Source organism: Brassica oleracea, unplaced genomic scaffold, assembly GCF_000695525.1.
Source record: "Brassica oleracea var. oleracea cultivar TO1000 unplaced genomic scaffold, BOL UnpScaffold00578, whole genome shotgun sequence".
In the NCBI taxonomy this organism is placed as follows: Eukaryota; Viridiplantae; Streptophyta; class Magnoliopsida; order Brassicales; family Brassicaceae; genus Brassica; species Brassica oleracea.
The window spans coordinates 124,437-137,006 of record NW_013617421.1 but is presented as its reverse complement, the minus strand read 5'-3'; the positions used below and the strand labels follow the sequence as shown (position 1 = coordinate 137,006).

Here is a 12,570-nt window from a genome sequence, read left to right as displayed (position 1 = left end):
ATGTCAGAGAACCTCGATAAGGCGCTGAAGCATCTGTCGATTGAGGAGGAGGATGAACCGTTTGTGCTCCCTGACAGGCCGGAATTCTATGCTACGGAGAGAAACTCTATGAGCCTTATCGGACGTCTTTTAAACCCTCATTGTCAAAAGATGGGGGACCTTATTCTCGATATGCCAAGGAAATGGCAGCTCTACAATAGAGTGAGAGGAGTTGCTCTGTCAAAAGACAGATTTCAGTTTATCTTTAAGCATGAGCATTAATTGATATTCTGAACAGAGGTGTCCACACATCCCAAAACTGGTCGATTGTGTTGGATCGAAGGATGGAGAAACCACCTGAAGACTATCTCAAGTTTATTATGGTGTGGGTTCAAATGAGAAACATCCCGGTCAACCATTATACCCCTGAAACCAGTGAGGCGATGGGGGAGTTTGCTGGCCATGTGGTTGAGGTCCCTTTCGATCCGGAGAAGGCACAGGTCAAAGATTATGTGAGAGTACTGGTGCGTTTTGACGTCTCAAAGCCACTGAGAAGATCAAAAAAACTTACTTTACCTGGAGGTGAGGTTGTCAACATTCTGTATGATTATGAGCGAATTCAAAAGAGATGCTACACCTGCCAAAGATTAACGCATGAGCAATCAATGTGCCCTTGGCGTAACGTTGATAAGGAGGCTACTGTGGGAGTTTCATGCTCTTCGGCGGAAAGCAAGAATACTGAAGTTCTGAACTGTCTTGAGGAATCTGACCCGCTCTTTGGAGTCCTATCTAGCAAATATCTCGGTCTGGACCCTGTTTCAGGTCGGCCCAAGATTGCAAAGGAGGTTATAGACGGTATGAGACAGTACCTGCAAGTTGCTGAGGGCCCAGAAAAGATGGCGTGAGTAGAAAGAGTCAAGAAATCCCTTGAGGACTTGGAGAATGATCCTTTAGGGCAGAAAGTCTTCCTTCGTTTGGAATCAGCTCCGATCCTATCATCTCTGGATAAAGGAAAAGGTGCAGTTTATGACTTCAGCTCTCAAGAGGAGCCTCAACCAAGGCAAGAAAAGCTTATTGCTAGCGCTATTGTGGCGGGTTCCAAGATTCTTCAGTCTGGAAAGGTGGTTTCTCCTGCTCAGGTCCCTAAGGAGTATGAAGTCTTTGCTCAGTCGGGTTTTCTTGTGGAGGATTCAACGGGTTATAGTGTAGGTAGCTCTGATACGAGCACTTCCGGGACTCTTCTAAAGAAACCTAAACAGCGTAAAAGACCAGGAACCTATACGAGGAAAGCAGCGGGGAAAAGGATAGTGAAAGCTTCGTCTGTGAGTGTCGAACGGGTGGGAGAAGGAGTGATCTCTGACGGCAAGAGGAAAGCACTTGATGATGTTGAGCCATCTAAAAGCTCTGCAAGGTTTAAGAAACCATTGGTGGTCCCGAGTGAGGGACCATCCAATATTTAAATGACTATGCTGAGCTGGAACTGCCAGGGACTGGGCCATGCAAAGGACCTGGTGATTCCAAGACTACGGGAGATACGTCAAGATATTTCCTGGATATTTTGTTTTTGATGGAGACGGAGCATAGTCGTGATGATTTGGTGGACGTGCAAAATTAGCTAGGCTACGATAGGATCATCGCTGTCAATCCTATTGGGTACAGCAGAGGTCTAGCCTTAATGTGGAAGAATTCTGTAAATATCGGGTTTAAGTTTGTAGACAAGAATCTTGTAGATTTTAGTGTGAAGTTTGTCAAAGACTCTTTCTTTGTGTCATGTGTCTACGGTGAACCAATCCAAGGTAATAGAACAAAGGTGTGGGAAAGGTTATCTAGGATTGGGGCACATAGAAAGGAGCCATGGTGTATGCTGGGGGATTTCAATGAGATAAGAAACAATGGAGAGAAAATTGGTGGTCCGCGCAGAGGTGAAGCTTCTTTTCAGGATTTTAATGATATGCTAGATATCGGAGAAATGGTGGAACTTCAGAGCAGTGGTGACAATCTGACTTGGGGAGGTAAGCTGGGAGATTCATGGATAAGATCGAGACTAGACCGGTGTTTTGGTAACAAGCAATGGATGAAACTCTTCCCAGCCTCTAACCAAGCTTTTTTGGATAAACGAGGGTCAGATGACAGACCGGTTCTTGTGAGGCTTGCCTCTTCATCTGAGCCTTTTAGAGGTAGTTTCAGATTTGATAGAAGGTTCCTTAACAATTCAGGGGTCAAAGATGAGATCAAGAAAGCTTGGCTAACAAACCACCCTTTCTTTGAGGCTAAGGTCTCTGATAAACTTAAAAGATGCAGAAAGGCCCTGAGCAAATGGAAAAAAGGAAAATCTAAACTCCAGAGACAAGATCAAACAGATTCAAGTGGCTTTAGAGGCTGAACAGTCATCAAGTTTCCCTCTGGGCAGGAGAGTTAACTATCTTAAAGAGGAGCTGATCAAAGCTTACAAGGAGGAAGAGCTGTACTGGAAGTAGAAAAGTAAAGAGCGATGGGCTGTTAAAGGTGATCTGAACACGAAGTACTACCATGAGTCGGTGAAGACTACCAGAGCGAAGAATAGGATCATCAAACTGATGGATGAGAATGGGCAAGAGCAGTTCTCTGAAGCGGCCAAGGCAGAAGTGGCCAATGATTATTTCAAGAATCTGTTCAGGTCCTCAAATGAGACAGACTTTAGTGAACTCTTTGCTGGTTTCTCTCCTCGGGTGTCAGTGGGGATGAATGAATTTTTAACAAGAGAGGTTCCGAATGAGGAAGTCAGAGAAGCAGTTTTCGCTATCAAGCCTGGTAGCGCTCATGGTCCTGACGGTATGACAGACCTGTTTTTCCAGAAATATTGTGACACGGTGGGAGTACAGGTTACTAAAGAAGTGCAGCAATTCTTCCTCTCTGGTGTCTTCCCTGTCGATTGGAAATATACTCATCTCTGCCTTCTTCCAAAAACCTCGGATCCAACCTTGATGACAGACCTGAGACCAATAAGCTTGTGCTCAGTCCCGTACAAGATTATTTCGAAGATTATGGTCAGCAGATTGAAGCCTTTCTTACCAGACATTGTCTCTCCCACACAGTCAGCCTTTGTATAGGAAAGGCTCATATCTGATAACATCCTAATAGCTCACGAGATGATTCATGCCCTGAAGATGAATGACAAAGTGGCCAAAGAGTTCATTGCCATCAAATCCGACATGTCAAAAGCCTATGACAAAGTCGAGTGGGGTTACCTGAGAGTGCTCCTTAATGCGTTGGGCTTTGATGGGGTTTGGATTGAGAGAGTTATGTTCTGTGTCACCACGGTAACATACTCCACCTTGATTAATGATCAACCGTTTGGATGCATTCAACCTGAGAGGGGATTAAGGCAAGGGGATCCTCTTTCTCCCTTCTTGTTTGTTCTATGTACGGAAGGCCTTATCCATATGATTGAACAAGCGGTGAGACAAGGAAAGCTGCAAGGCATCCAATTCTCAGAGGAAGGTCCAATGATCCACTACATGTTGTTTGCTGATGACAACCTGATGTTGTGTAAGGCGTCGCTTAGTCAAGTGTCCGAGTTGATGAAGATCCTTCAAGTTTATGAGAAAGCCACAAGACAAAAGGTCAACCTCGACAAATCTGCTATCACTTTTGGAGCCAAGATTGATGAGATATCGAATCAATTTCTTAAAGATCTCACTAGGATAGTGAAAGAGGGAGGGACTGGGTCTTATTTGGGCTTGCCAGAATGTTTTAGTAGATCAAAATCTGAGATGATTGCTTACATCTACGATAGGCTCAAGGACAGACTATCTTGCTATTTTGTCAAGCTACTGTCGCAGGGAGGGAAGGAAGTTGTTATCAAGGCAGTGGCCATGGCAATGCCGGTCTATGCGATGTCGTGCTTCAAACTAACCAAGAAGTCGTGTGAGAATTTAACTAAAGTTATGGCAGACTTCTGGTGGAACTCTTTGGAGCACAAAAGGAAGATTCATTGGCTCAGTTGGACGAAAATGTCTCTGGCTAAAGAACAGGGGAGTCTTGGGTTCAAAGATATCCAGTTGTTCAATAAATCCTTGCTAGCCAAGCAAGCCTGGAGAATCTTAAACCATCCAGATTCCCTTTTTGCTAGACTGTTCAAAAGCAGATATTTTGAGAATGGTGCTTTCCTCTCTGCTGGCAACGGACCGCGACCATCCTACGGTTGGCGAAGCATCCAGTTTGGCAAGGAACTGCTACAACAAGGTATTAGAAAACAGCTGGGGAACGGAAAATCCATTTCGGTGTGGGTGGGTGATTGGATAGAAGGTGAAGTGAGGAAGAAGGCCTCTAATGAAGAATATTTTTGTTGATCTAATGCTCAAGGTTAGTGATCTCATCGATGTTAATAACAACTGCTGGAAGTTGGAGACCCTCAGGAAGTTGTTTTTTGAGGAGGATATCAACAGAATCATCAAGATGAAGATTGTGGCGAATCAAGATGACTTTTGGGTATGGGTTCATAACAAGAATGACAGTTACTCAGTGAAATCGGGGTACTGGTTCATTAATAGGGTGAGAAAAAGCGAACTAGTTAGAGAGGCTGAGGCAAGACCTTCCCTAAACGATCTTAAGGGAGTGGTATAGAAGATCAGAACGGCTCCAAAGATTCAAACATTCTTGTGGAAGGCTTTAAGCAATGCGATTCCGGTTGGTGAGCTGCTGGTATTGAAGGGCGTCAGATTGGATCCGTGTTGTCAAGCATGTGGCTTCAATGGTGAATCTATTAACCATATCTTGTTTGAATGTTCCATTGCTAGACAGATTTGGGCGTTAGCTAATGTGCCATTACCTATGAACGGTTTCGATAAGGTCTCTCATTTCTCCAATCTGCATTATGTTATGAGCTTGTTATCCAACAAGAACGTGGCTGAGGAAGTAAGGAATATGATCCCTTGGATAGTGTGGTATTTATGGAAAACTAGAAATGGGATCATTTTTGAAGGAAAGGCTTTTGTGGCACATGATGTGGTGAGTAAAATCTCGGAGGATGCTGAATTCAGGTGTATGGCGCAGAAGTTTGAGAAAGAGAAAGAAGAGGAGGAGAGGAAGAATAGAGAGATGGTGCAGAAGCGTTGTGAAAGGCCCTGTGCAGGGTGGTTAAAGTGCAACATTGGGGTTGATTTTAACAAGCAAAATTCAAGAAGTGGAGGAGCTTGGGTGGTGAGAAACGAGATGGGCAAAGTGATGTTACATAGTCGTCGAGTTTTTTGCAACATTGATTCTCTAGATGAAGCCAAATTTCTAGGTTTACTATGGACCCTTGACTGTCTTTATTCTCATCGACTTAATAGGGTTATTATTGCAATCGACGATGTCACCTTGACGAAGGTTATTTTAAGGCCAAAGGCATGGCCAAGCTTCAGAGCTCAATATATGGAGACTGAAAGAAGACTGAGAAGATTGGAATGGTGGAGGATGGTGAGAGAAGAAAGATCAACTAACAGAGGGGCTTTCTTCATAGCTCAAAGTGCAGCAAGGGGTGGTTTCATCCAATCGTATGTGGCAACGGGAGGACCTTATTGGCTGAGACAGCTATTTGAGAATGAGGAAGTTTTCCCTGTGTCTAGTTGACATTGATCAGGCTCATGGTCGCTATTTTTTTGGTACAAGCGCTTGGGATTTTTTTTGTTGTTGGCTTGTAGTATGAAGCTTTGGCTATTCTTAGCTTCTGTGTTCGTTAGTCTTGGGGGTGGGTCATTAAAGTCTGGTTCATGGCCTTTGTATAAGAATGTTGATGTAGATGACCGTATTTTAATATAATAGATGATAAAAAAAAATTTACCAATTACTAATGAACAACTATACGGATAATAAAGAGCCTAAAATACTTTGAAATCTTCGAAGAGCTTTGCTTCTAATAATCTGTAATAAACAAAATATAAGTGTAAAAATCTTTAAACCATAACCATTATTAAACTATAGTGCTTAGACGAGTCGTATGACCTGAACAAAACAAGTATGAGTCGTATGACCTGAACGAATAATAAACCGGACTAATTGACCACTAACCGGAACCGGTTCAATCGTGAATTGACTCAAATCCCATTAAGCGGCGCATCGTGAAAAAAAGAGCCAGCAACTGTTCAAAATATCTCAATAGAATAGATCAAAAAAGCAATCATGGACACCATCATTCATTAATAAATATCCTCTGAAACCTCCGTTTGAATTTCTATCTTCTCTTCTCACATCACATCACATCATGGGTGCTTCATCCTCTGTAGATAGTAAAGAGTTATCGGAGAAGCGAGAAATCGAAAGCCTTGCTGCTTCAACCGGCGCTCTCCCTCTCCTTCAACGATCTTTCTCCAAGCTCGCCGATCCTCAGGCCAACACTGTTTCCTTCCAATCATTCAAGGTAATAACGATTAGGGTTCTGATTGTTCTTAAGAGAATCTGGATTTGCAATTGCAGTAGTTTTGGGATTTGATTGGATCGTGAATTAGTGTTTTGACACTGAGTTTGATCGGATCATGAATTAGGGTTGTGAGACTGAGTTTGATAGAGATCGAACTGTGGATCTCTGCTTTAGCTTTATGATGAGTTTCATCAATTTTTTTTTTGTTTTGTTTCTTATTGTAGAAAAGCTTCACCTTGAGCTACAAAACAACTACTTGTGAAGGAGATCAAACAGTTCCAGATTCGTTTCCGAGGTTGTTGGAGCATTTAGGACCATCTCTAGTAGATTTGTTCTTCGTCCCTGAGAAAGGAGGAGGGTTGAGTTGGGTCGAGTTTGCTAGAGGTTATGTCAAATGCTGCGGAAGAATGTCGGCTTCCATGTCTTACAACACTCTGTTGAGAGTGTTTCATCTGACATCTCAAAACGCAGGCTTTTCGTCCAAGCTGGAGTTCGAATCTGAAGAAGCTGATTGTAAGATCAACGGGTCGGTTTCCACTGTAGAGTTGGTCATGTTTCTGTGGATGTGTTGGACGATGTCGTGGGATGGTCGAAGCAGTAGATCCACCGACTTGTTTCTTCCTGATATAAGCCACTTGATTATGTCAGCGCTTGTGTCTTGCACCGAATCTGGAGCTAGTTTGAATGTTTGGGATTCTGATGTCTTCGGTTTGGAGCTCGAGCTTCCTGTCGGGAAATTCCTTACGTGGGCTTTGACGACGATTCCATGCCTCACTGAGTGTCTTTCTCACTTCTGCAACGCGAGACTTCAACATTCTCTAAATGCAGAGGTACTCTTTCTTTACTTGGTGCTTCTCATTTACCCGTAAGGTGTTTTACTAAAAAGTGGATTACAGGATGGATCTGGGCCTTCAAAGTCGGCTGGTGGAGATGATTCTGCGTCCAAGACATGTGAGAACACACTTCTAACATGTGGAAGGGCATGGGCGATTTCTTTGACGTCCAAGAATACGTTAAGTGAGGAGATCTTGAGCTCATGCTTTCCCTGCAATAACGATGAAGCCAATGAAAATCTTCTTTACCGGTATCCCACTGTCATGCTTCTATAAAAATTCTGTGTCTATAGTGTACTTAAAGTTTTTAATGTTCATCTATGTTTCAGCTCATATCATCATGGAAAAGGCATGAATCGATTGTGGGACAACGTTCAAGGGTATCATGCTCCTATACTACTGATAGTTTCTGCAAGCGGTGGAGCTGATCATGAAGGTACTTCAAGCGAGAGGAAGTGGGTCATCGGTGCTATCTTGCAGCAGGGTTTTGAGAACAGAGATACATTTTACGGAAGCTCTGGGAACTTGTTCTCCATTAGTCCTGTCTTTCACGCATTCTCATCTTCAGGTACTGCACAGATTTAAAAAAAAAAAACATCTGTTTGGTCAGTTGTTTTGCATTAGTATAGTCTGTAATAGTTTTGTGTTAATCTTCAGGGAAAGAGAAAAATTTTGCATATAGCCATCTTCATCCCTCTGGTAGAGTTTATGACGCAAACCCAAAGCCTGTTGGAATTGGATTTGGGGGAACACAAGGAAACGAGAGAATCTTCATCCACGAAGACTTTGCTAAGATCACAGTCCGTCATCATGCAGTTGATAAAACTTACCAGCCTGGCTCTCTCTTCCCAAACCAGGTAACACAAGTGCTGGTCTATATATATATATATATATATGTTTCAAGTTCTGTGGTCTTGGATCTTTAAAAACATGTGTTGTTTCAGGGTTATTTACCAGTAGAGGCTTTGGTGTTAGATGTTGAAGCATGGGCATTAGGTGGAAAAGCAGCTAAGGAAGTTCAAGAAGCATACAAGAAAAGAGAAGAGCTTTTCACTGACCAACGTCGAAAGGTAAAATTAAAAAAAAAAGAGCATAAGATCTATTATGCAAATGCACAAAAGGACTTCCGAGTTTGACAAGTTGTAATATGTATGTGCAGATTGATTTGAAGACGTTTACGAATTGGGAAGATTCACCTGAGAAAATGATGATGGATATGATGGGGAATCCTAATGCTCCAGCAAGAGAAGAGAGGTAATGAGTGAGGGGAGCAAGACTTGTTTGGTATATTTATGCACATACATTTTCCCAATATAGGTTTTGTCTGTAAGATTTACATTTGAAGAAACTCGTTTGCTGTTTGCGTAAGTTATGTATACTATTATCGTTACCAAAAGTCGAACCAGAGTGTTGAGTTTGAGATTTTTACCCAATAAAAAAGAGTTCTATTTGAAGAGTTTTATAGACGTGACAATGAGTCAACAAGTAGATAACTGTGGTTTTATGTTTCAACTACACAACTCTTTTCGTGTGAAATGGTTTCAGCTCTCTGCTTTCTGCTGAGAATCATCTCCATCATTTTATTCATAGACTTGATCTCCTTCTCTGCCTTCTTTATCTTTCTTTCCTCCGACTCTATCTTCTTTCTTCTTACCAAAACCATTACGACATTATCCTCTTTTCTTCATCTCTTGCCTCCAGATCCTACAACAAAGAAGGCCATATCAGAACTTGGTTTTCTCTAAACTGAATTTAGTTATAGTTCGGTTCATCCTAACCCAAAAAAAAACACTAAACGGGCTTAAAAATCGGTTAGACCTGAATCTGGTTGCGTAGGACTTTGGTAGAAGGTAATGAACTCCATAGAGAATACTTGGTTTCTCTCCCATTCAAGTTCCTTTACCTTTCTCTCACATTCTTCTCTATCCATTGTCCCTGGGTTATTTTTATTTTCTGGCCATCTCAACCACCTATGTAACTTCCCCATCTGTTCTAGAGAAATAGACCGATTAAAACTAAAAATGCTTATAACAAGATAAAACACACCTATGCAACTTCCCCATCTGTTGAGTGGTACGGTATTGTGCTCAAAGTCCCCTTGAATACTAAATTGGACATTGTTGCTGTTGCTACCGCTTGACGATAGAATATAACTCATATGACAGGTTGAAAACTGAATTATTTTCTTTCAAACCTTGTCTTGAAATCGATCATATTAGTTTTGGTTTTGCTTTTTGTTTCAATATTAAATCAATGTCCATAAAATTGGTTTTGTTCTTTTTGAACTAGACTATCTCAAAGAGATGAAAATTAAAATTCTTATATACTTTCACTAAAAATAGCAGCATCAATACCATTAAAAGAGGATCATTCTCAAATTATATCCTTAATGAAAATTACAGTTTTCTCAAAAATACCTTTATTTTTACAAAGAATTAATAAAATTCATTAATGGCATTTAAGTCTTTTGGTTTTGGGCCTACAGATACACCTAAATGGATCTATAAATAATAGGTCTATATATATATTTAAAAGATATATTAATTTTAAATTTAATATAAGTATAAATATATTATGAACAATAAATGAATTAAGAAACATGAAAATATTATTTTCTTAAATATACGTATCAATATTCAAAATAGATCATTTGAATATTATACATATTTTCAATACAAACCAAAATCGTATATCCTACACCATATATCATATACATATTTGAATATCATTTTTCAGTGTATAATGTCATTTTATACATAATATTAATATGGCAATTACGAGTGTTCAAGAATATTTTAAAAACTATCTTAAAATAAATTTTTAAATCTAAAATACAAACACAAACTTATAATAGGTTATTAATAACGAAAATAAACTAATATTGTCATATCAATAAGTTATTTTATATTATCATTTTTTATTTAGATAACATGATAAAATTTTATCAAATTCTAACGAATCACTAATTTATGTAATATTAATAAATATATGAGTAATTTAATCAATTTTTTAAAAAAGTACTATAAGATATTTTGTTATCGGATCAATAGTATCAGATCGCGGGTTAATAGTGAGTTTTTAGGTTTTTACCGGGTTATATCGGATTTTTAATTAACAAATTTTTCATTAAATCCGAACAGGATTATATACAATGTATCGGGTCTATAGGTTCAAACATGAATCTAGGTCAGATATGAAAACAAATTTTAAAACTCAAACATTATTATAGAACAGCTACCATATTTCGAACAAATACCATATTTTGAAGAGAAAAAAAACAAATGATAAAAACCTAAAAACTCAATTGTTATGGTTCGAAATGAAAAAATAATGGTAATTTGTAAATCAGTTTTCGATTAATAAATGAAAAACAAACAAACCCGCGCTTTCTAAGCGCGGATCAAAATCTAGTTCTTTATTAATAGATGTATACATTGTGACAAAACTCAATTCTAGTTTATACATCCTCTATTTTTGATGAAAAATATAAGTTAGAGATGCTCTTACACATTGAATCCACAAGCTCATGACCAACGAAGTGCATAATTTACTAGCAAAATCTCTATTAAAAACAGTGCTTGACAAACATGAATTCTCTCTTTCAAGCTCAAGAACAACGCTTAAACAATATATGTATCAGGTCAGATGCAAAAGCTCTAATCCGAAACATCAAACAGAGTATCCCAAGGACATGTATAGGTATTCAAAGCCTTATCTGCTATACTTCCTTCTATCTGCTTTAAGTTTATTCCTAAAATCACACCAGTATGTTGGCTCATCTTGCAAAACAAGCCTCACCAACCTCTTATTGAGAAAAGAAAGACATGAATTAAACTTCAGGGTTTCTGATCAAAAGTTCACATAAATAAGAAAACAATACAAATTTATCTGTCCCAACCTGAAACCCAAGACACATATCAAGAGTTATACATACCCCAAACTGAACAAGAGCAAACCCAAATCAAGCGAGCATATCATTGCTTCTTGTCTTCTGCTTTCCTCGGCTGCAAGAAAACAACCAAACCAAAATACACAAAAAAAATAGTTATTGGTGAATCTCTCCCTCACAATGATAAACGTGTGAAAACACAAACGGACCTTAACACCAGGAGCTTCTTGGTGAATCTCTTCCTCGGGGATGATGACAGGCCACTGCTCCCCGGCTTCGCGGAACATCTGCTCCGTCTCGAGGTACTGCCCTTTATCGAGAATCATCTTCCTGATGGACTGAGCCGACGTGGCAGCCGCATCGAAAGCTTCCTCGACACCATTAACGAACGTGACGCTGATCTGCGGTGGCTGATCGTCGGTTCTGCGTTTCACCAGAACCTGGCAGTTAGGGTTCGACTCCTTGGCCTTCCTCGCGTTGCACTGAGCCAAAAACTCGACGCAAGAGGCGAGTCTTGGATCCAATGTGTTGAACTCGATCTTTACTTTTGATAGGAACTTCAACATCCTCTTCTCAGCCTAAAACAGCCACTGATAACAAATCGTGAGTCGAGATCTGAAGATGATTTCTACCAAAAATCCGATAATTGTTCCAAATGATTGGTGGAGAGAAAGTGATAACCTAATGAAATTGCTATGCATAAGAAAGTAAATTTTGGGTTGAGAAGGAGATCTCTGACTTACACAGGTAGATGGGAGCTCTCCGGCGAGAATTGCAGAAGAAAGCGATGCAGGTGGAAGGAAGACTGAAGAAAGGGTTTTGGGCTTTCGACTGTGTAAAATGACGATAGTACCCTTACTCTTTAGTTGTCTTTACAGCATGGTTAACTCTAATCTCTTACTTCGGATTTTTAATTCATGATTTGACATTTTTTATATTTTTTATTTTTTTTATACTTTTCGGCTAAGAGACGATTCTTATATCTCTTATTTAAAAGAAAAACTAAAAAAAATTAATAACCGTCTTTTATCTGAAGCTAAAAACCCCAAGTAAAAAACTGTGCGATTAATCATGATTTTATTCTTTGTTCCTCATTTGCTGTGGTTTGGTTTTTTTTTCTGATGCAGCCAGAAAAAGAATTTTTTTAATAAGGATAACTATTTTGATAAGAATAACTATTTTGATTTTAGGCAAATCACGAAGTCGAATTTTCTATAATTCTAGAAACTCTGAAAATAATAAAATTCGTCTACCTCTTTATATATATATATATATATTATATTTTCGATAAATGGTCATGAAAACACAAGAAGACATTACAAAATGAAGAGTATAAATTATACTGTCGTGAAATTACATCGCAGTTATGAATATTACATTTATGTAACTTTAAAATTTTGTGTAGATAATTAATAAAAATTATATATCTTCTTTGAAACGTTTGTCATTTTTCTATTGATTTGGAGTATTTCAGACCTGTGAAAAAATCA

At 39.2% G+C, this 12,570-nt stretch overlaps 3 protein-coding genes across 5 annotated transcripts; 2 read left to right on the top strand and 1 right to left on the bottom strand.

Moving 5' to 3' along the window:
• On the top strand, positions 1-2,362 carry LOC106319692. The gene is made up of 4 exons (XM_013758071.1): positions 1-218; positions 278-834; positions 934-1,406; positions 1,595-2,362. The coding sequence occupies exons 1-4, from the start codon at positions 1-3 to the stop codon at positions 2,360-2,362; spliced, it is 2,016 nt and encodes a 671-aa protein (XP_013613525.1).
• A 3,722-nt stretch (positions 2,363-6,084) lies between these two features.
• LOC106319712 lies at positions 6,085-8,641 on the top strand. The gene is made up of 7 exons (XM_013758093.1): positions 6,085-6,358; positions 6,583-7,188; positions 7,255-7,442; positions 7,521-7,759; positions 7,849-8,048; positions 8,136-8,261; positions 8,351-8,641. The coding sequence occupies exons 1-7, from the start codon at positions 6,203-6,205 to the stop codon at positions 8,447-8,449; spliced, it is 1,614 nt and encodes a 537-aa protein (XP_013613547.1). The 5' UTR covers positions 6,085-6,202; the 3' UTR covers positions 8,450-8,641.
• A 2,128-nt stretch (positions 8,642-10,769) lies between these two features.
• LOC106319697 lies at positions 10,770-11,928 on the bottom strand. 3 transcript variants are annotated; one of them, XM_013758076.1, is made up of 4 exons: positions 11,824-11,928; positions 11,290-11,670; positions 11,126-11,195; positions 10,770-10,993 (listed from the first exon to the last, which is right to left on the bottom strand). In XM_013758076.1, the coding sequence occupies exons 2-3, from the start codon at positions 11,644-11,646 to the stop codon at positions 11,166-11,168; spliced, it is 387 nt and encodes a 128-aa protein (XP_013613530.1). In that variant the 5' UTR covers positions 11,647-11,670; positions 11,824-11,928; the 3' UTR covers positions 10,770-10,993; positions 11,126-11,165. The 3 variants fall into 3 exon arrangements, with proteins under 3 accessions (XP_013613530.1, XP_013613529.1, XP_013613531.1); XM_013758075.1 differs by having other exon boundaries at positions 10,770-11,195; XM_013758077.1 differs by having other exon boundaries at positions 10,770-11,195; positions 11,290-11,658; positions 11,824-11,907.
• Between the last annotated feature and the right edge of the window lie 642 nt (positions 11,929-12,570).

Bases quoted from the DNA above. Each gene is read 5' to 3' on its own strand.
- LOC106319692 (XM_013758071.1), top strand. From the start codon at position 1: ATGTCAGAGAACCTCGATAAGGCGCTGAAGCATCTGTCGATTGAGGAG. The intron at 219-277 runs GTCAAAAGACAG...TATTCTGAACAG, and splicing joins AGAGTGAGAGGAGTTGCTCT to AGGTGTCCACACATCCCAAA. The intron at 1,407-1,594 runs GTGGTCCCGAGT...GTGCAAAATTAG, and splicing joins CAAGGTTTAAGAAACCATTG to CTAGGCTACGATAGGATCAT.
- LOC106319712 (XM_013758093.1), top strand. From the start codon at position 6,203: ATGGGTGCTTCATCCTCTGTAGATAGTAAAGAGTTATCGGAGAAGCGA. The intron at 6,359-6,582 runs GTAATAACGATT...TTCTTATTGTAG, and splicing joins TTTCCTTCCAATCATTCAAG to AAAAGCTTCACCTTGAGCTA. The intron at 8,262-8,350 runs GTAAAATTAAAA...ATGTATGTGCAG, and splicing joins TCACTGACCAACGTCGAAAG to ATTGATTTGAAGACGTTTAC.
- LOC106319697 (XM_013758075.1), bottom strand. From the start codon at position 11,646: ATGTTGAAGTTCCTATCAAAAGTAAAGATCGAGTTCAACACATTGGAT. The intron at 11,196-11,289 runs GTCCGTTTGTGT...GTTTTCTTGCAG, and splicing joins AAGAAGCTCCTGGTGTTAAG to CCGAGGAAAGCAGAAGACAA.